Source organism: Protomyctophum bolini (genome assembly GCF_963924005.1).
Source record: "Protomyctophum bolini genome assembly, chromosome: 23".
NCBI classification, from domain to species: domain Eukaryota; kingdom Metazoa; phylum Chordata; class Actinopteri; order Myctophiformes; family Myctophidae; genus Protomyctophum; species Protomyctophum bolini.
This window is the reverse complement of record NC_137884.1, coordinates 5374847-5397375: the sequence shown is the minus strand read 5'-3', so window position 1 is coordinate 5397375 and position 22529 is coordinate 5374847. Positions and strand designations below refer to the sequence as shown.

Genomic DNA, 22529 nt, shown 5'->3' with positions numbered 1-22529 from the left:
CTGAGCAAATATGACATAAATTCGTGGCAACACAAACATTAAATGCCATTGACAATGAAGGGGAAATTGACGTCATATGCATAGACGAGCAAATCGGCTAACCAATCACATGAATTCAGTTCAATGAAAGGATAAATTAGGTCATATGTGCCTCAAATATGACGTAAATCTTGTCCCCACACTTCTCATATTTGACGTAAATTCGTGGCACCACAAAAATTGAATGCCGTTGACAATGAAGGGGAAATATGTAGACGAGCAAATCACGACGTAGTCGCACCACCGAGCCGACCGATAGGCCTAGTGATATAGTGTCGGGGAATTGTCAGTGTACCGGATTGTCTGTGTACAGTACCTGTGTCCCTTTTATCTCCATATATGGAGATACCTGATATGCCCATACCCTGGGCTGGGCATATCATATTGGTTGGATAAGCGGTTCTGGACAACATGGATATCCATACGGTATTATGGACACATCGGTCGGATCGATCGGAGTCCTTGCCGATGCACAAGTCGAGTTTGAAGTCGGTCGGTCCTACATTATGCGCATCATGCACATAATGCATAGTGGTCGGATCTGTGACTCTGGACGACCGGATGTCCATATACAGTAGGCCTAATAAATGGGCATATTTGGGTTTGTTTATGGGTATGTCTGAGTTCTGGGTTTGTTGGTGGCCATGGTCTGCCGGCCCGGCCTTAAAGCCAATTTAAATATATATAATATATAATACATGTGGGAGGAAAGAAGAAGGGGAGTAAAGGGAGATATGGAAGACAGCGGAGAGGATGGTAGGGTGACTGAGGAATGAAGTGAGATAAGGATGAAAAGAATGTGCTATCTTGTGTCTGTGGCTGACTGATAATTATACAAAATTGAAATTTCTATTGAGTTGATACATTAATCAACTTTAACTGTGCGCGCGTGCGAACAGCTGCTATAGTACTGATTTAAATTACACATGAACGAACACACACACACACACACACACACAATTAGGGTAAATGGAATTAGAGGGATTGCTGGTGTAATCTCTCTCCCTAGTGTCAGCCTTTCATTGCTCTGCTATGATTCCTGCCCCACACAGCGCATGAATGATGCACTACACACGCACACACACACACACACGCATGCACGCACAGTGCGCAATCTGCGGGTGGTGCACACCTGGGGTTAGGGATTCATAGCTAGAAATCATGGCTCAGGGGAACCCTTGTAACATTAGTTAAACGGACAGATAAACCAGCCCACCACCGCGGAGTCTAGGGATTAAAATCCACCGCGGTACATCTGGCTTACCGAGCGTCCCTACGAACAATTTAACAAAGTATGCCCGTGTTGGGAGCAGGGAAGCCGGGCGTGGTGCATTGGTTGGTGCATAGACCTGCATACCGGTATCATGTTTTCATGACTGCATATGAGTGCTCACCAAATAGTAGCTTTTTAAAATATTATTGCCATTATTATTATTATTATTATTATTATTATTACTTTTTACAGTTTTTAAAATGCAACAGTTCTTGGCATTTCAGACTGATCAGCATTTGGGCCCTTGAAGTATTATAAACATGTGAAATCATACTAATCAATCATTACCTATGGCCTTTGGAAAGCTGGAACCAATCAGCTCCCTCCAACAACCTGCAAACAAGTCACTCACTCATCAAAACATCGGGCTTCTAGCCAAAACAATAAACAAAATGAAACGTAACCCTGTACTTACCTATAAAATGAATATTGTTTTTAATATTAATTATATTAATATATATTTAATACATACCCTTTTTTGTGGTTTTCAAATATTATGATTCACCAGGAGCCTTAGGCCTTAAAAAAAAAAATATATATATATATATATATATATATATATATATATATATATATATATATATATATATATATATATATATATAAATATTGTTGGAAATAATGATGAGTGGGCTTTCGGTCTGTTGAACCACAACATGCCTCTACTATACCCACCCCTATGAAACCCCCAGGCTGTTAAAACCACTCACATTCTCTTTCTCTAACAAGCATTCATACAGAGTGGCCCCTTTTCCACCAGGGTTGAACCGGCCTGGTTAATATAAACAATTTGATATAGGTATGGTTTTGCCCACTCAATTTGTAATTAACGTGCTCTTTGGCTCATGGACTAAGAACAGGGCCAGTTCAACATTGATGGAAAAGGGGCCAGTGGGACCTTTGGAAAGCCATGCCTTGTTTGCTGGAACCAATCACCTCCCTCCAACAACCTGCAAACAAGTCACTCGCTCGTTAAATCAGTCAGCCAAGCACACCTGGCTGCAGGCCTTCACACAGACACTCACACACAGGCATACACTACACAAACCCACAGTATACAAGTCCTCAGAGTCGTAGCAATGACAATGCCCAGGTGCTAGGGTTCATGTGGTTGAAATACTGAAACATCACTAACATTTGGGGCACCACGAACTGAATGAAGACATTATGCATTCAAGAAAAACAGGGGGTTCTTGCTATCGTATCCACGAGCTTCACCAATGCAGTGAGTATCTTATAGTGTGGTATCTCTGGCATGTTCCCCTGCATACAGTATATTGTATATACTGTAGGGGTCTCAGCCATATGAATCATTCAGTGTTTAGTGTTTCCCCATGCCTGAGGGAGACACCACATGTGTGTGTGTGCGTGTAGTTATGTCTATGGGCATATGTTAGTGATGTTAGCTGTTACGAAGCCATTAGAGACGCTATGCTGTCTGTGTTGCCCACTGTTAGATAACAGATAAGTGTGTGTGTGTGTGTGTGTGTGTGTGTGTGTGTGTGTGTGTGTGTGTGTGTGTGTGTGTGTGTGTGTGTGTGTGCGCGTGCGTGCGTGTGCGTGGTCCTAGTGTCCTATAGCGGTATTATTGATGCGTTGCATGTTCCAGAGCCCATACAGATAGTGCGTGCATGCTTGTTCTCATTTGTAAGAACACATGCTTAGCAAGGAGGTTGAGCCTCTTGTATTATGAGGTATATGGTATAAATAAACAGGCTATGAAGGGCTGGAAAGAAGCCGGAGGCTATACAATCTATGCAATGACAACCGAGTTGAAGATATAGCTGCCAACTTATTTTATGTGTACGTATGTGTATATATACAGATATTACAGACCCCTATCCTATATGTATACGTATACACACATGCATGTAGCCGCAATTTGCAACACAATGCTTTTATAATGCGATGAATCTAGAGTTGCAATACCCTCCAGTGGCGTGCACAGATAGACACTACGGGGTGCTTCAGCACCCCCTGCCCTTTTCCCTCCAACAATATTGCAACTGTACGGCAAGCTTAAATGATCGTCTTTCAATCTGCAAAGCGTTTGTTTCATAAAAATCCACTGTAGAGCGTAGACATAGACGTAGACGTTAGGAGCTACTTTCTGTCATGAAGTTCTGTGCAGGTGATTATTCTTATTAAGTGTTGGACTTTGGAAGAGCTCGTCGAAGTCAGTAAATTCACAGTTCAGGATGTGAACCGGGCTGCCCGTTATTCCGGAATCCCATTATTCCGACATTCCAATAGTCATACTGATGGCTTGAGTCCCCTCCAGACTGGCCATAGCCTTGGAGGGACGGTGGAGGGATACAAATATTTGGGCAAAAACAATTTAAGCAACATTTGGGGGGCGGGGTATATACTATAACATACATACTGTACATACATGCATGCACACACACACACGCACACACACACACACACATAAATACATACATACATACATATGATTCTGATACATGCAGAGAAATTCTGTGACCCTACTCATTTTAAAAGTGCTGGCACTGTTTTGTTGATGGGTGCTAGCCCCTCCTATGCCCAGCTTTCCGGGTTTATGAACACAAACGTTGGCTTGTTGTGACTGCCTGATCACCCAATTAGCGATGCTTTGATTGGCTGAGCAAAGTGCATATTGAAGATAAAAGTGTGATGTATGTACTGCATGACGATGTACTATGATGAGGTATGATGATAAGGGTGCCCCTCACTTCACACAGGTGTGATTTTTGAGGGGCGCTAGGTCCTCCCATGTCCAGCTTTTAGTGTGTGTGTGTGTGTGTGTGTGTGTGTGTGTGTGTGCACAAACTTTGTCCTACACAATACATTAAATTCCCATTACAATAAATGGACAATTTTATAGATTACATAGTGTAAACACAAACATTGATATGTTGTACTGTACTTGCCCGTTCGCCACCGGCCTACTTGAGAGCAAGGTCCCACGTGGGGATCTCTGTAACTGTCTGCCTGTGTGTGAAGAGTGCAAACGGACTGAAAAGTGGAGGGATTAAGGAATCAATCTGCAGGTGTGGTGTCAATTGGCTGAGGCAGAGGCTGGAAATTGCCCAGGTGAGGGGATTTAGGCTGATTATAGGCCCACTGCGGCAGAGCCTTTTGTGGTGATTCTGGAGAACCGTGGGTCCGACCGACTCGGTTTTGTTTTGTAAACACCATTGACAATGAAGGGAGAATTTACATCATAATGTGCCTCATTACGTCATACACAAACAGGTGATTGTGTTCTGCCGCGGTGGTGGACACACACACACACACACACACACACACACACAGACACACACTCATTTAAATCCCTTCACGTACTGTCAATGCATTCAGCAATTATAGCTTCTTGTGTTTACGTGTGTGTGTGTGGGGGGGGGTGTGGTGTGATCTATCTTGGGTTTAGATTGGCAGTTAAATCTCACATGCCATGAATACCAATGAACACTGCATAATTTGTCACGAGCATCTACATCTGTGCGTGCGTCAGTCTTGATGGGCAGGTGTGTGTGTGTGTGTGTGTGTGTGTGTGTGTGTGTGTGTGTGTGACGCAACGTGTGGTTAGGATCAGGGTCGTTCTGTGTGTGCTGAGGACGCATGAGGTTTCATTGCTGTCACAGAAAAGCAATCCATCTAACCTATTCGAACAACTCCCAACAGCACATATGGTATATCTGTGTAGGACGGGTGGGGGTATGGACAAAGGATCTGACACAGCAGAGCGGAAAGGTTGCACTTTTACAGAGATGGTGTCTTTATTGTAAACAGCTGGGGCGGGGGGGTCAGTAAATCTATTGGCTGGGTGTTAAAACCACGGGGAGAGAGAGCACAGGGAGTTTAGTTGTTGGTTTCTATCTTGTTAGAGCCAGTAACCCTGTGTTAATTATTTTTCACTATACTGTATGTGCGTGTGTGTGTGCAGCTGATGCCACAAACCACTACTCTTATATCACCATCACAATCTCTTAAGTCTGAAGGGCCTAGCATTAATATAGAGATGACTGACATCATATTACTGACATAATAGATTAACCATAATGGCGTCAGCCAGTCACAGTCAAGGACTCATCATCTCACTGTCCCACCACAGCTCCACTGACCTCAGTCCGGAAATCCATTTTTGGACATCTGTATGACGTCATATTGATGAGATATTGATGGAAATCAATTATGTTTTTTGGACAGGGCAGGTTTAATTGTACGTATAGCACATTTCAACAGGGCTATTCAATGCGCTTTACATAAAACATTAAGCAAAATAAACACTTTATTAAAGAACATTTGAATTCAGTAAAAGGAAAAAAATAATTATTTAAACACCTTATCTCCTTTTAAGAAAACCCCTATTCAAGACGGAGGCAAAACCACAATCGAAACACACATTCGTGTCTGTGTGTTGGTTCTGTGAATGTCAGCCATGGATTCGGATGACGAGGATGACGGCCAGGATGAGATGAGGGCTGCTGTGTGGAGCACAGATGACTCTGATGACGCCCAAGAGGATTCTGACACGGGTGAGGAAGATGAGGATGAAGACAGCAGTGATGATGATGATGGTGATGATGATGGTGAGATGGAGGAAGAGGCTATAGCCCTGGAGGAGGGGGCGTTGCGGGCGAGGCCGAGTCCAGACCCTGAAGAGGCGTCGTGTCCCATCTGCCTGAACTCCTTCAGCGGTCAGCCCGTGGCCACGCCGGAGGGCTGTGAGCACTACTTCTGTCTGGACTGCATCCTGGCGTGGTCCAAGAAGGCCAACTCCTGTCCCGTCGACCGCATGCTCTTCAGCAGCATCTACCTCAGGAGAGGACACGGCGGCAGAGTGCAGAGGGCCATCACCGTGACGGAGGAGGAGGGTCGGGAGGACGCCGCGCTCCGCCCGCCGGGCCACCCCGAGCAGACCGCCTGTGAGGTCTGTGGCGTCGGCGACCACGGAGACCGCCTGTTGCTCTGCGACGGCTGTGACGCCGGGTTCCACGTGGAGTGTCTCACGCCGCCGCTGCGTGCTTTTCCCGTGGAGGAATGGTTCTGTCCCGAGTGCCGGCGGGCCGACCACCGCCGCCATCCTACCGCGTCCGGCGCCACCCGGGCCATCGCCCGCACGCTGCAGAGCGAGAGGGTCCGGGGCAGCGTCAACCGCCATCGAATTACACTGGCGCACGGTGCCACGCGGGCGACTCCGAGGTGTCTGATGCAGTCCGCCTGGTTGGAGGAGACCATAAGTGCTGTGGCGACGGGGCTCGACACTGCAGTGTACGTGAATGACCTTACGCCCCACCGCGATGCCTCCGCCCGCCCACGCAGGACGGCGAAGAGGAAACAACGCAGAAGAAAGACGGTCAAAAGAGGAAAAGGCAAATCGGCGAGTACAGGAGTCAGGAGGCGGAGGAGGAAAGTGAGGGGGAAAAGGAAATCCAGGAAGAGGGCGCCGGTGAAAAAGCAGGCAACGCCCCGGGACCGAATTGTTCGTGGCATTGGTGTCGGGAAACCCAAGAAGCGGTTGTCTCTCCCCACAATGTACCGGACTTCCTCCCTGTCTCTGTTCGGCAGTCGGTTCGACTTGGATCCGGTTGATGGTGAGGAAGATCAGTCGGATTCGATCACGTCGCTACTAGAGGCCAAGAGGCGAGGCATCTCTCGCTCTGCCCTTCTCTCTCATCAGCCTGTTGCTCAACCAGTCACCGCTGGCCTCCCCAGAAGAGCTGCGGGGGGCCCCCTGTCCCAAGCGTCGTTGGAGCCCACCCCCACGGCTGACCTGCTGGGTAGCATCCTGACGGGACAGAGCGTGCTGCTGATGGACGGCTCTGATGTGGTCATCAACAGAGACGGCTCCCTCAAGGCCACCAAGCCAGTGGGTTTGTCGCTCTCATTGAATGCAGGTACCAGCAGCTCTACGAGCACTCGGGTCAACCCAGGGATTAACCTCGGAGGCACTCTGGGACCGTCGCAGAGGCCCCTGGACAAATCATCTTCATCCCAGAGCTCCCCACACTTATCCTCACTCCAGTCCAGCCATATCCATCCAACCACTCTGGCTCAGCCCTGGCAGAGAGGTCCCAACTCCTACAAACCCAGCCCCTCTGCTGGACGTGGCCATCGTGGTGCCAACAAAGTTGATGGGCCCCATGGATCCCACAGAAGGACCACATCGTCTTCCACTCCAGACGCGCGCCACAGGAGTCTGGACATGGCAGTGCCACTGTCTCAGCCTAAGACGACAGCTGCCAAGCCTGTGTGGATCGATGTGTCTGTGCTACCAAGGATACCGAAAATAAAAAGGGAGAGCAATTTTGTCCCATTTTGAGCAAACACTGGGCTATTCAGATTTTTTTTTTCACGTTATGAAAGTTGGAGAATCATAGCTTCAAAATACTTTACTCAATATAGTAGGTGGTTCGGGAATCTAGTATGGATGCCTCTCCAGTGTCTCCCCAGGGAGGTCCTCGCTGCATGTCGTGGCAGTTGCTCTGGAGAGGCTGGAAATCTCTGCTGCAACTGTTGTCCCACGACCCGTCTTACGACCCATCCCTTGAAAATGGATGGACGGTAGCTCCAAACAAGATGGCAGCAATAGTATAGCCTATAGTGGTGGTGGAGAAACCAGGAGCACTAATGGTAAAATAAATCAAAACAAATAGGGCTGAAACTATATGTTCCTATTCTATTCTATCGATTGCCCGTTGGATTAATCAAATAGAAATAATTTCAGAAATGTATCGATTACCTTTTTGATTAATCAAATAATGAATTAATAAAACATTGTTCTGGGTGTTTTGGGTGCTCTAGTGCAGTACGTGGTTCCCAAAGGTTTTAGCCTGTGACCCAAAAGAGATATTAGACGTTTGTCGGGACCCAAACTAGTGCCCAGAATATATATATATATATATTTTTGAGGAGGAAAAAAATCATTTCAAATACATTTTTTTGTTGTAGGAAAAGAAAATGGGATTTTTGTGCACTTCATGTGCATTTTTCTGAATACATTGATCCCTGCCTACAGGTGTGCATAAGACTTTGTTGCCTACTCAAGTTGTGACCCATAAATATTGGTCCGTGACCCACTGTTAGGGGAAACAGTGCTCTAGTCACTAGAGTCTAGTGGCTCTTTTCTGCCCGCATTGGTGTCATGTTATCTCTGCCCCCCTTGTTAACCCATTCTGACCTGAGATCAGATTCATACGAGGTTTCCACGGGACACACACTGGTCTGATTAACCCATTCTGACCTGAGATCAGATTCTAAAAATGTCAGTCGTTCTTCGAATTTTTCAAAAATAGCAGACCTACAAGCTCGTATCGCGCCACTCGGTGGCGCGATATGAGCTTGTAGATCTGCTATTTTTCAATAGCTAAAGCATAACATGATGCCAACACCAAAATGGGTGCCCGGTCAGAATGGGTTAACCACCACCCCTTGTCTTGTTCTGTGTATTTAACCCTATATTCTTATTCAGTTGACGTTGAGTACTATAACAGAGCAGAATGTGTACAACTTGTGTTTATTCTGGTTAACTTTTATGTTTTTTTTTACGTGAGTTTTTGAAGGTACTTGTGCATGTAACTGTGCGACCTTTAGTCTACACCTAATTAATCTATTGATTTTGTGTTTGTTTGTTTGTTTGTTTCTCTGCACCTGAACTTCCACCCTTTTTGTAACTTGAGGCTTAATTCCCATCTCCGACAGTGGGTAAAAATAAAACATAAACTAGTGTTTATTTTATTTTTTTTACATTAACCTCTTAGCCCTATTTTATACTTCACTGAGCAACATTGCTGTGTAAAAATGGTGAAATAACTGATCTGCATCTATGTGGATCTGCATCTCATACACTGATGTGGTCAGCTGACCAATTGGGCGGGGTATTCAAGCTCACCTAGACTGCATGCATTCTTCCTAAGTTCCTGCCTTCCTTCTGCATATGGTTCCTGGTTGTTGTTATGTGATGTTTGCTCCCACTGCCACCCCACAGCCCCACGGTGGGCTCTGCTATTTCTCTTCCCCATGGGGGGGTTGTTATTGTATATCTATCTCCCTGCTCTTAATGTTTAATGATGGTGTTTAATGGGGACGATCAGGGAGGAAATGTAGCAGAGCCCCGAACGCCAAGATAAAATATTCTATTCACACTTATGTATCTCATTCTATAATAAATATTGGTTAAATCTAGGCAAGCGGGTACCGAACCGAACATACATTGGTTACCGGGTGCCCATTACAATAATTCAATTTCGGTTCTAACTATCGGTTCCTAGGCTACAGACGTGCGCAGTCACGCACTAATTATTTATTTATTATTTAACAGCTAAATCCAGTGAAACACTGTTGTAAGGAGTAGAGTAGCTCTCTCTCTCTTACTCTCTACAGCATTGACAGGGGACGTGGGGGGGGGGCATCGTTTGCGCTTCAGCCAGTCAATCAGTGAGACAATAACGCGCAGCTGATCAGAGTGGCTCTAGTCTGACTGCACTCCCAGTTGGAAAAGGAAATAATTACTTCTTCCCTAGTTAAATCTATTCGTGAGTTACCTGGCTCATGGTGTTTATAATATTATCATCACTGCAAGCATTGGGCGTGGTAATACCAGTGTCCAATCGCATGGATTTTGTACTCCTCCTCCCTCCAGTAATCTCCTGTCAGCCTCTGTGGAGGACGCTATACTGACTGCTGAAATCCCACCGTTGTTGCAGTGTGTGTTTCATGTCTTCTGTCAACCTCTTTGTTCCCCTCATTTGCCCTGCCTGTCAGTACATCTTTCTGACTCCGAGCCAGTTTAATCCTATCTCTCTTTTCGGTCCATCCTCCTCACAGTTCCACTCAGATAAATCATTCCACCACTTTGTTAACTTATCCTTCTCTCTCTCTCTGTGTGTCCTCCAGATCCCTCAGATCAGCTATGCCTCCACGGCCCCCGAGTTGAGCGACAACACGCGCTACGACTTCTTCTCGCGCGTCGTCCCTCCGGACTCGTACCAGGCCCAGGCCATGATGGACATCGTCACGGCCATGGGCTGGAACTACGTGTCCACGCTGGCGTCGGAGGGCAACTATGGCGAGAGCGGCGTGGAGGCCTTCGTCCAGATCTCCAGAGCCGGTAAGGAGGAGTGCATCTCAAGTTGTTTTGCCGCTTCCTGGATCTGTCGTTTCATATTAAAACGGCCGCCAGTGTTGTGAATGTATAGCCGACCCTCCATTTGGTCCATCTCCCTGAGTGGTATTACACACACACAGAGAATATATACAGTACTGGACACATGATGTGACTGGAAGATTAGAGACTTGGTGAAGAACGGAATGAGTGAGGAACATGCAAACCAGGGCCTAAGCCATACTGTATAGCCAGGAGCTAGGTCAGGAGCTTAACACCTGTTTCCTTACATGAGGCAGCTTGATTTGGCCTTCTGTATAAAATACACACCCTAGGCATAACGCTCATAGGTCACATGATGTACAAGTACCATACATGACATGTGTGTGTGTGGGTGTGTGTGTGTGTGTGTGTGTCCATCTGGAAATACATATTTTCAATAATGCCATACACACTGCATATTGTGTGTGTATATGAAGCCTATTTGTCATGAGAATCAGCACTAACTGTGATGTGGCGTGAGGTTTGTGCGCGTGCACTCGCATTCCCGTGCAGGTGTAGTGCACTGTGTGCGTATCTGCCTGCCTGTCTGCATGACGGCATTGCATGACAGCAGTCATTCTGTTCTCCGTGGCGGTAGAACACGAAAAGAGGAGACAATTGTGCATACATATGGAAAGATGGGGGGGGGGAAGAAAGAGCTCTAAGATGGTCACCACACACAGAGAGAGAGAGAGAGAGAGTTATGTAACACAAACCATATTATGCATTCATTATTTCACAGATGCTATTGGACAGAGAGGGGGGGGGTTGTACAGAATAATGATCTGAGTACTACTAGAAACACACACACACACACACCACACACACACACACACACACACACACACACACACACACACACACACACACACACACACACAGCCTGTTCTCCCCAGGGACTTGATAGGTGATTCGTGATTACATTGGGATTGCATTGTAATGATCGCAGCTTACAAGAATCTTCACATACTGATACTAAACATCCATATTAATTGGTCCTAAATCACGTACTTGTGATTCCAGACATACGTACTTTGTGTGTGTGTGTGTGTGTGTGTGTGTGTGTGTGTGTGTGTGTGTGTGTGTGTGTCAACTTTCTGTATACACAGTGTCATGTTTCATGTAATTAACCCTGATCGTCGGAGGTTAATGAAAAAAATAAAACACAAAGGCCTGTTTGGAAGAGATGTATAATTCAGAGGCAACACGGGTCCATTTAATGATGGAATATAATGTAACATGGCAGAGTCATTCCCTGTATATCATGGGCCCTCTACTTTCTATACATGCGTGTGTGTGTGTGTGCGTGCGTGTGTCTTTTTACCACAGCACACACACTTGTTTGAGACAGACATTATGGAGCGAGTGAATTGGAGTACGGTATTTAAATGTTTTGTACAATATAAGTTTTAAGTTCTATGGAAATGGTAAATTCGCCTTGATGTCCGCCTGTTACTGTCCAGCTTAAGGCCCGTCTGTCTTTTGAACACTGTGAAAACGGCCATCAGTTGGCGCTCGGTGCCTGTGTGTGGACCATTGGTTGGCGCTCGGTGCCTGGGTGTGGACCATTGGTTGGCGCTCGGTGCCTGTGTGTGGACCATTGGTTGGCGCTCGGTGCCTGTGTGTGGACCATTGGTTGGCGCTCGGTGCCTGGGTGTGGACCATCAGTTGGCGCTCGGTGCCTGTGTGTGGACCATCAGTTGGCGCTCGGTGCCTGGGTGTGGACCATTGGTTGGCGCTCGGTGCCTGTGTGTGGACCATTGGTTGGCGCTCGGTGCCTGGGTGTGGACCATTGGTTGGCGCTCGGTGCCTGTGTGTGGACCATTGGTTGGCGCTCGGTGCCTGGGTGTGGACCATTGGTTGGCGCTCGGTGCCTGTGTGTGGACCATTGGTTGGCGCTCGGTGCCTCGGCGCTCGGTGCCTGCTCTACCTCCTGAGCCACAGCCGCCCATAATATGGGCAGCTGTGGCTTGTGTGTGTCACACTTCTTGCTATCTAAATCCATCTGAATTCAACACAACACCCAAATTCAACATGGTAGATGACCTTGCCGAGAGACATTGAGGTTCCAAAAAATAATTAAGGATCTGGTCCAGATTGATATCTATATAATATAACATTGCACCCCCTGCCAATTTGCTGTGCTTGTAGGCACCAACATTTGTAATTGTTTTAGGCTCAGATACGTCCGATAAACTATTTCAGTTATTCCTATTAACCAGTAAGACGTCTGGGGGGCGATAAGCCCTAAAGGTGCACGCATCCGCCTCGTTGACGGCAGACTGCTGGGCGAGCGCTGGCACTTTGGCATGGGGGGTCGGATCAACATAGAATGAATTATGTACTGGCCATATAAGGAGCATGTCTGGAGTGTACAGGGTTTGATGAGGTCAAATCAACACTGTGGAATGTACTGGAATTGTACTTTCATTACATTCACAAATATAATATATATATATGAATGTGTGCACTAGTTCATGAATGAGTTTGCTTTCAGTAGTGTACAGTTGTACACGACCCGATATCGTTTCCAGCTGGCATGCATCGTCTTTAAACTTCATACCTTTATCTATATTCAGTATGTAAATGTGTAACTTATGATTCATACTGTAACAACATCTTCATGTTTGTCTGAGTAGAACCTGCTTAACATTATCTGACACCAGTCTGTGATGTGACCGTACAGGATAGTAGAATCCTGTGTGTGTGTGTGTTGTGGAGTCTGTCAGGTCTCACCTCAGGGGGAGGGGCGAGTTACCATGACAACCAGGCACGCCCATGGCCGGGTCATAGACTCAGTGTATTATCCCAGAGCAATTCTAAATCAGCTGCGCCTCATTCCGGCCGCCGCCCTGGTTAGCAATTAAGGACAGCCGCAGCCTGTCAGCCGCGCCCTTTATAAACAGCCTGCGCACCTAGCAGTATCAGATCCCTGCTACACACAGACGCTCGCGCAGCATATGCCGTCCACTCGGCGTTGGATGGCTTGTAGGAGTGGGGCTGGAAGCACACGCAGGAGCGTGTGCCCCCCATAGACAAGTATACACGGAGAGCCGCATGCATACTGGAGACCCACCTGGCTCGTATCGGGGACGAGTGCGGAAGACGGGACCCCCGTATGGAAACGGCAGCCCCACAGCTCCATAAGGTCGCAGTAAGACAAACCGTTCACTATCTATCACCCGTGTTATTAAGAAGAGGCACTCATAGTGGCAAATGAGCAGCTAAGGATAATAACGAAGATTGTGAATGAAGGAAGTCACCCTGTCGATGCTAAATGAAGACTGTGAATGAAGAGTGTCACCGTGGTGTTGTACACTGAAGATTGTTGAATGAAGATAACCCCGTAGAGACTAATGGAAGCTAGCAGGCTCTAGATAAAGTGTCACGTACACCCTGTGAAAGAAGACAGGCCCGTGTTATGTTTATTTCACCCTTGAAGAGACTTTAAGTTGGCTTGCGCCGCCAGGCCCGGTGAAAGAAGACCGTTAGAAACTAGAGCGCTTACTTTGTGTTAACCCCCTGACTGCCGTTGTCGTACCGACACGGCCACCCAGTAGATAGAGAGAAATAAGAATATAAATGCTTGTGTATCTTCCTGTTGGCCGAGCCTAAGGGGCCCTCCGTACCATCCCCGCCCGGTACCATACCAAGTACTTTTACTCTAATTACTCACCACCCCGTATCCGAGTACTTCTACTCTAAAGTACTCTTCTGTGCCTTGTGGATAGAGAAAGATACGCACCCCCTTACCTACCTCCGGGGGAGCCTCCTGGCCTCCTCTGGAACCTGGAAAAGAAGAAGAGAAAGAGTTATACAAAGGTCCAGTTGGTAGACTGCCTAGACCGGGTGTCTCAGGCCCCAACTTTGTACTTACCTTGTGCTCTGACCGTATGCTAACATCCCCTCTCATCCTCTGCAGTGACGACTCCCGCCTCGGAGCCGGGACCTCATGCAAAGAATATTACTGTCTGAGTTCTGTTTGTGAAAACTGACTTTGTTTGAACCTGTTGGAGAAATAAAGCAAGGGGCGCCATCGTGTGTCTAACCCCTGAAACTGCACTCTGAGTTGTATTTCCCACCCGACCTCCCACAGTGTGTGTGTGTGTGTGTGTGTGTGTGTGTGTGTGTGTGTGTGTGTGTGTGTGTGTGTGTGTGTGTGTGTGTGTGTGTGTGTGTGTGTGTGTGTGTGTGTGTGTGTGTGTGTGTGTGTGTGCGCGTGCGTATGCACGTCCATCAGAGACTGTCTCTCCTCTCCACTGCAAGACGCTAATGATGAGCTGAGGGGAAAGCAGAGAGAGGAGGGGCGAGGGAGAAATAATTAAACTGTTATCTCCAGATGCATTTAATTAGTTCCCTATAGCTCTGGCTAATCTTCAGACCTTGTTCTCACTCAAGTTGCCGTCTTTTAATTGGAGCCAATCCTCTCCCTCCACTACTATCCATCTACTGATCCATCGTATTATCCCGGTTACGCAACATGTCTTATAACATGATATGGTCTGATTATATATCATGTCAGGGTCTTATATATATACTCGATAGGGTCTTATGTCCTTATCGTGTTAAGGACTTATATACTTTAACTTCAACTTTAAAGTATTATGGAGTTGAGTTTTGTGCAAGCTTCTTACACGAAGCTGTCAGGAAGAGTGACAAATATGACAATTGCAAAATGCTCATGCACTATGCATGCCTGTCGTGCATGTTCATGCCTGTTCTGCATCTGTTTTTGATTGAAATATGTATTAACAGTTGTCAGAATTACAGTACATTTCGAGCACAAACTCAATTTAGCTAAATATAAAACAACAAAAACAATTATACTGTATAGTTTATGTATATGTCAAATAACAAAGTCAAAGGCATGGGCATGGCACGCCCATTCCTTCAAGACACGAACCAACTCTTCCTACTCACTTAGGTGGTCTTCACACGAGAATGGTGTTCATAGAAAACGGCAAAATAAAGTATCCTTTGCTGGTGTCCCTTTAGACGAGAACGGTGTCTAAACAAAGTGAAAACACCTTCCAGAGTGGAAATCTTTAAGAACGCCATTTTATCCCTTCTCTGTGTTTATTACATTGATGAAGAGCCATATACTGTATGATATAATGGAGTTCCTGAACAAGCCTCCCTCCTCGCCTACAAAGCGCTGCTCATCAACGATGGTGAATGCAAAACCATGATGTAAATAAAATGCCTTGCAGGCGGCAGCCGCGGCAGCAGCATTTATGTAGCATATGTGCATTGCTGCTTAAAATGCGATATTTTGGGCTTGATTAGAGCTTAATTTGACTTAGTAATTAAAATAAACAATGATCGCTTAGCATCCCGGACTGTGTGCTGCACAGTCCAAAGCTAGTACCGGATGTTATTGTTCCTTAAACCGGAAGTGCCATCGCCAGATTCGCTCTATTTGGTAAAAATCGGCATAATGGTGACGTTACCGCCACCATCAGGACTGGGTGTAATACTACAGGATTGCCGTGTGAGAATGAGATGTAGTGTGTATATCACAGATTTTTCTATTGGCATTAAAATGACGAATTAAACATATGAATAGTGCAGGCAGAAGGCACAATCCACTGTTAATTAGGCTGGCCATAAGCCAGTTAATAGTGTCGACTGCTCCTAATAGTAATAAGATGACTTGCAGAGGGAAAAGATCATATTATGTGCAAATGTACTGTGACAAAAATAACCCGAAAGAGTGAGGACTGAATGATTATTATTTTGATCATGAGTCCTGAAAATGCTTGATAAGTCATGTCAACATATCCGTATATAGCCTGTAGAGACCCCTCTTAAATAGGTTTGGATGTTTACAGTAAATGAGTGTTATGGTCCGACTCGCTAAGCAGGGCTTTATGCACAGCGTGCACTTGTGCCTCCAGGGCAGAAGAGAAGCATTGGTCCAAACTTGTATCCCGCCCTGGAGTCATTGTGGATCTTATAGACTTGTATCTAGTTATAGAGTCATTCTTTAGGGAGACATGGATGAGATCCCCCGGCACGATCACAGCTGCATCTGGGGTTGAAATTCTCCACAGCAATGACGTGATCGATCTATTGCAGCGTAGCTGACAGAGCCACGTTGATACATAGGCTGCACACAGGCTGAGAGGACAATAAAGAGCACGTAACTGTGCGAGTATAGCCAATATTTTTTTTACCCATTTCTCTTCTCTGAATTGAGTCGTTTAATTCCTCCTTTGCTACTGTGTTGCTACTGCTATTGTTACCTACTGGCTCACCTGCCAGTGAGGAGCCCCCCCACCGGGAGCATGTAGCGCTTACTGTACTACTCTTCTCCATCGACATTCCCCTCTCACAGGCACACTTGGTTGTGAAAACCAACCAAACGCTATTTCGTGCTCAGACAGACAGAAAGACCCTGGTTGTAAACACTTTCGCCCCCTTTATATTACAATAATGTTAAAAATATTCAGTGTTCAGTGTTGTCTGGAATGTGAAATGTCTCACACTATTAAATCAAACCGATGCTGGGTTAAAAAGAAATGCATACAGAACACAATAAACAAACAATAGTTGGCACCATATTGGATTATTGGTATCTTGATTAGTGGCACACATGCACGCTTGTGCACACACACAGGGAGTAAAGACGTCACAGTTAATTTGTCTGTAATGAGATAATCTAATATTGTGCGCGTGTGTGTGTGTGTGTGTGTGTGTGTGTGTGTGTGTGTGTGTGTGTGTGTGTGTGTGTGTGTGTGTGTGTGCGTGCGCACGTGTGTGCGCAACTGCGCACGTGCTGGTAATTGGTTTGTGTAGTGGTTTGTGTGTCATTTGTCCCAAGGGTTGTCGGTAGGCCTGACACTAGTCTGGACTGCTCTATGTGTTAGTGTGTGTCTGGGTGCGTGCATGTGTGTGCAAGTGTGTGCATGTGTGCATGCATTTTGACTGCCTAATCAGCCAGAAGAAGGTAATTATCACCTGAGTTCCTGTGTGAGTTTTCAACCCATCTGGAATGAGCATATTATTAGCACTTTCCTCTGACATCCCCCAAATGATAGCATTTGTGAGAAAACATGCGATTGTATCATGAATGTATCGTACTCAATAAGTACAGTACAGCACCACTCAGTTCAGACGGGTCTGATTTTTTTCTTTTTATATCCCACAATTTTGTAACCCATTTTTTTGCTGTAATCCAGGGCGCTTTTTCTCCCTCTCTCTCTCTGGGGAGAGCCCCGAACTGAGCTCATGTTTCCTTCAATGCATAAGGAGTGAGCAGGCCGCTTCTCATCGCCTGACAGTGGGGAGTTTCCCTGCTAGGATGTAGCGTGTGGAAGGAACACGGTTCCTTTCCCCTCCATGAGGCGCCCAGGCTGGCCAGGGGGAGGCAGTATAGAGTCCAGGATTACTGCATGTTCTAGGGGACCCGGGGGAGAACATATAGAAACACCACACAGAAAGGCCCTTTCCACAACCCAACCTTGGGTATGGGCTCTGGCACAGCATTCCTTCTATCTGTGCACTATTACTGACTGCGCCACGGTGCCTCCATCTTTCTTAACAGTGTTGCAAAGTGTACAAGAAATTTGAGTAGGATTTCAAACAGTAGTACTCCCAGACTTCTTGGCACCGGTTTTAGCCTATTGAGCTGAGTGGGCCAAACAGGAGAATCTCTGATTTATCAGTGTTAAATTGAAGGAAAGTTGGGGACATCCAACTTTGCAGGTTAGCTAAAGTAGGCCTTAGGGAAGATAGGCAGTTAAGAGTTGGAGTTATGGATAGTGTCCCTATTCTGAGCATGTGATAGACATTCAGCAAAGATTGGCGAATATTCAACAAAAATGGCCAATCTAGCAGGAAAATACAAGAGGGAATAAAGGAGGGGATCAAGTATAGACCACTGCGGGACCCCAGACCATGAAGTAGGGTCCAGTTAAAATCACAGTTTCTAGACCGCTAGAAGGTCTTAGGTTTGATTCCCAATGGGGCGCTGGGGGCGTGCTCTCTATACTCATCAGTGCACGTACAGGGTATAGGGTTGGCTAAAGGGCCTTTCTGTGTGGAGTTTGCGTGTTCTCCCCGTGTCCCCTAGGGTAGATAGTACTGTAGGTAGGTACCCTCACAAAAAACATGCAGTAATCCTGGTCTCTAAACTGCCTCCCCCTGGCCAGCCGGGGCGCCTGATGGAGGGGAAAGGAACTGGTTGGAATAACGTGTTCCTTCAACATGCTACGTCCAGCCGGGTAAACTCCCCCCCCCCCCTGTCATTGTTGGGGGGGGGGGGGAAAGCGGCTTGGACGCTCATGCATTGAAGGAAGCATGAGGTCAGTCCGTTGCTCTCCCCAGGTCGGAGGAGGGAGTGTAGAGCCCAGCAGGATTACATAGACAATTGACACTGGGTGAAAGAAATGGGTTACAAAACAGTGGGACAACAATTATAAAGTAAAATAAATAAATCACATTTTGCTGACGTGGCATTGGTGTTTCAGACCACGCGTATGTGTATATGTAGGAAGAATGCTTCAAGGCACAGGTATGAATGTTAAACAGACCTAAACAGACCAAAACCTTGATCTGAAAATGGATCAATAATCCACGCCGTTAAATATGAAATATTGAAATATGATCATATCGGAGTAGAATGCATTATGGTCACGGTCGGGTCGCAGCAGTCTGTCTCTCCTGAGCTTGGAGGGCGCAGCCTCATTTACACTTCGTCACACGCAACACAGTATGAATTAAGCATAAGAGTCTTATCTATTTAGTGGGTTTTTCAGTCCTCGAGGACATATATGCCCAATTATCCACTAGTGATGCCTCCCAGACCGTGAAGAATCTCTATTCCCTTCAGGTCCATCTACAAAGGGATTGTAACAAGTGTACCATAAGTGGGGCTTCCATTATGGGCCATATACTCCGAGTCCTGTCACACTCCTATTCATTAGGTACACACAATATGCATAACTATCCAAGCATGACTCTATGACAATAGACATCATAAAATATAATGGTCTTAGCTCTTAGGTTGTCTTAGCATGTCACAAGTATACTGCATCAACATCAACGTGCGGTTTGAGACGCGCTGAGTGACCAAAAGTCAGTGGACAGTGGACACCCTTTCTAATTAGTGTTTTTAATTGGTGCCCATTGTTCCTGTGAATGGAAATCCTACAGCTATATTGACATTCTGCACCAGGGATTCCCAAACTCTTTCATGTCAAGGACCCCCCAAAATGATACTCATTAGCTTGTGGACCCCCCATTTGAAAATATATGCCAAGGAGCCCCATAAGAAAAGGTTTTTACGAAGGATTTTGAACCATTTTCATTTCAAGGGCCCCCAGTTTGACCAGAATTAGGCTATACGGTCACTCATTTAATGACATTTCTATCTCTGGGACCCCAATGTATATTGTAAAATCAAAGTTAATTTAACTCTCTGAGTTGCAGAACCATAAGGGTCCATTTGGCTCCTAATTATCATTTAGCCCAAATGTCATCATCATCATAACATATTATCCCATTGCTGAAAATAGCAGCACTGGCCTTACATACTATAAGACAAACACATATATAAGGGAAACGGAGAGAGGAAAATGGAATGTGTATAGTTATTTTAAATGTAGTAGTAGTACATTTTAGCCCAACCCCCTGGAACTCTCCCAAGGACCCCTAGGGATCCCCGGACCCCACTTTGGGAACCCCTGTTCCAATCCTCTTCCAATTTAGCGAAAGGCCATTTCCAATCCCCCTGTGTCCCCCATACGGAAAAGGTTTGTTGAGGTGAGCTTGTCCTGACTGGCCTTCCCCTGACGTTATAACCCTGTCAAACACCTTTTGGAATGAACTGAACAAATCCAGGCCTGATCAGCCAACGTCAGTGTCTGACCTCGCGAACCTCTTCCTCTCTGGATCCATCTCAGTTGCACCTGCTCAGCATTTTCATTTTTAGAAGCCACAGAGCATGATCAGATGTTAATTTGCGTAACAGTATAATATAAGTTTCTATAAGACTTAATGAGTTACAAAAGGATGTAAGTTTTCCCTTCATTGTCAATTCCGTTTATTAAACAAACATTGAACTAAAGACAAACATTAAACCTGTATAATAGGAGGTGCTAGCGGCCCTCAAAAGTATACGCCATGTCAGTCTCAAGACGTACAGTACAGTATGTGCAGGTGTGCTGTATAAACTCTGACTGACACAGGCTAAACGGCAGGCCAAACGGTCCTGGTGGGGTGAAATAAGGACCCGAATATGGGTGTGCGCGTGAGCCATGCGCGTGTGTGCATTATTCTGACCCCATTTTCTTTCAGACAGCTTCTTCTACCCAGACCCCAAAAGTAATTTCAGCAATGTGTGTGCGAGTGTGTGTGCGAGTGTGTGTGTGTGTGTGCGTGTGTGTGTGTGTGTGTGTGTGTGTGTGTGTGTGTGTGTGTGTGTGTGTGTGTGTGTGTGTGTGTGTGTGTGTGTGTGTGTGTGTGTGTGTGTGTGTGTGTGTGTGTGTGTGTGTGTGTGTGTGTGTGTGTGTGTGTGTGTGTGTGTGTGTGTGTGTGTGTGTGTGTGTGTGTGTGTGTGCGCGTGTGCGCGTGTGCGTGTCTGTTTCCAGGGAGTTGGTCCTTGCCTGTTGAACTTAAAAGCTCTCTCTAGCCTCCACTTCTGTTCTGCTTCAGTAAGTTGAGCTTTTCTCTGCTCCTGTTTTTTTTCCTGCACCGTCCCTCCCTTTTTTTCCCGTTTTTTTATATGTCTGAGTGCAAAACCTCCTCTGAGAGCAACCTCTGAAGGTAACCGCAAAGCAAACTAACACACGCACGCACACACACACACACGCACGCACGCACGCACGCACGCACACACGCACACACGCGCGCGCACACCATCTCATCTGGTGGCCGCATTATTTCTTCATTTCATTTCAATATAAACCCGTTTCACTATAATTCTGTTTTCAAATGAGAGAAAAAGAATGGAAGTTTAAAAGGCAGATATTCATGTATTCAGTATTGTGATGGAGGTAATTTAGGAAACGGTAGTAGTAGTAGCAGCAGTAGTCATTGGCACAGTCATTTAATTTAATCCCAGAGTAATTTATCAAAGGAAAGAAAATGTAACTTTGATCTCAGAACTTGCTGATAATCATACCAAATCAGTACGGTGCCAAATATACTGTATAGTCACATATCCTCTCTCTCTCTCTCTCTCTCTCTCTAGTATAGTTTGTGATTGCGTGTGGTGTCTTATTTACCCAGCAGAGACTGAGGTAGCAGAAGGCATGTAATCACAGATTGTAATTTAAATTCTGTTGCTCACAAACGCCAACATGTCACATGCAGACACTTTGTTTATTAGTATCACTTATTTAATTTTATGGATTTAAACTATTTGCTTTTTTTTTACCCCCTTTTTCACCCAAATAATATAATGCTTTAAAAAACATTTAAAAGAAGGCTGATATACCGTGCACAAAAGGACATCGTCCATCCTGAAGTTCAAGTTGAAGTTGATTCTTGGCTTCAGCATTGGACGCAGAAGGTGACAAGTTGGGAGTGAAAATGCATTGTTGGAATGAGGAGCCAGGCATTTTAAGGAGAGGTGCACACCACGGCATATTGTACGGCGTACATAGGCTTTAGCTTAGACATACTATTGCATACTATTGCATCACGGAGCAGCGCATGTGTTGCATCCCATTGTATACGTTCATTTTAACGGTGTTCTTGGTTGTTGTGTCGTCGCGGTTGATTTGACTGTCGTGTTCTTGGCATTATTTTCTTTATACGTCAATCAATATAGAAGCTTTAGTTTACAAAGTTTACACGCGGGAATAAGGGCTCTGTAAAGTGCAGTGTCATAACATGATAGGATTTGGAGGGAAGTCGCAGAGAACGGTGCTTTGCAGGAGCATAGAAACCAGGTGATTATCCAGTGTAGCCACCTTGAAACGGGGACGTGATGAATCAAGTGGGTGATCTGCTTAACCCATTCTGACCGGGAACCCGTTTTGGTGTTAGCATCATGTTATGCTTTAGCTATTTAAAAACAGCAGATCTACAAGCTCATAGCGCGCCACCGAGTGGCGCGCTACGAGCTTGTAGGTCTGCTAT

At 45.8% G+C, this 22529-nt stretch overlaps 2 protein-coding genes across 2 annotated transcripts in view; both read left to right on the top strand.

Annotated features, from left to right (window-relative positions):
• The window catches only part of grm8a (glutamate receptor, metabotropic 8a), a 252876-nt gene that overhangs the window by 90930 nt on the left and 139417 nt on the right, over window positions 1–22529 (top strand). The window contains exon 3 of the mRNA XM_080757178.1: window positions 10193–10406. Within this exon, the coding sequence (XP_080613304.1) occupies window positions 10193–10406 (214 nt within the window). The remainder of the gene's footprint in view (window positions 1–10192; window positions 10407–22529) is intronic.
• Window positions 5736–7619, top strand: LOC308310560 (PHD and RING finger domain-containing protein 1-like; the record flags this gene model as incomplete). Its single annotated transcript, XM_080756947.1, has 1 exon — window positions 5736–7619. The coding sequence occupies one exon, from the start codon at window positions 5736–5738 to the stop codon at window positions 7617–7619; it is 1884 nt and encodes a 627-aa protein (XP_080613073.1).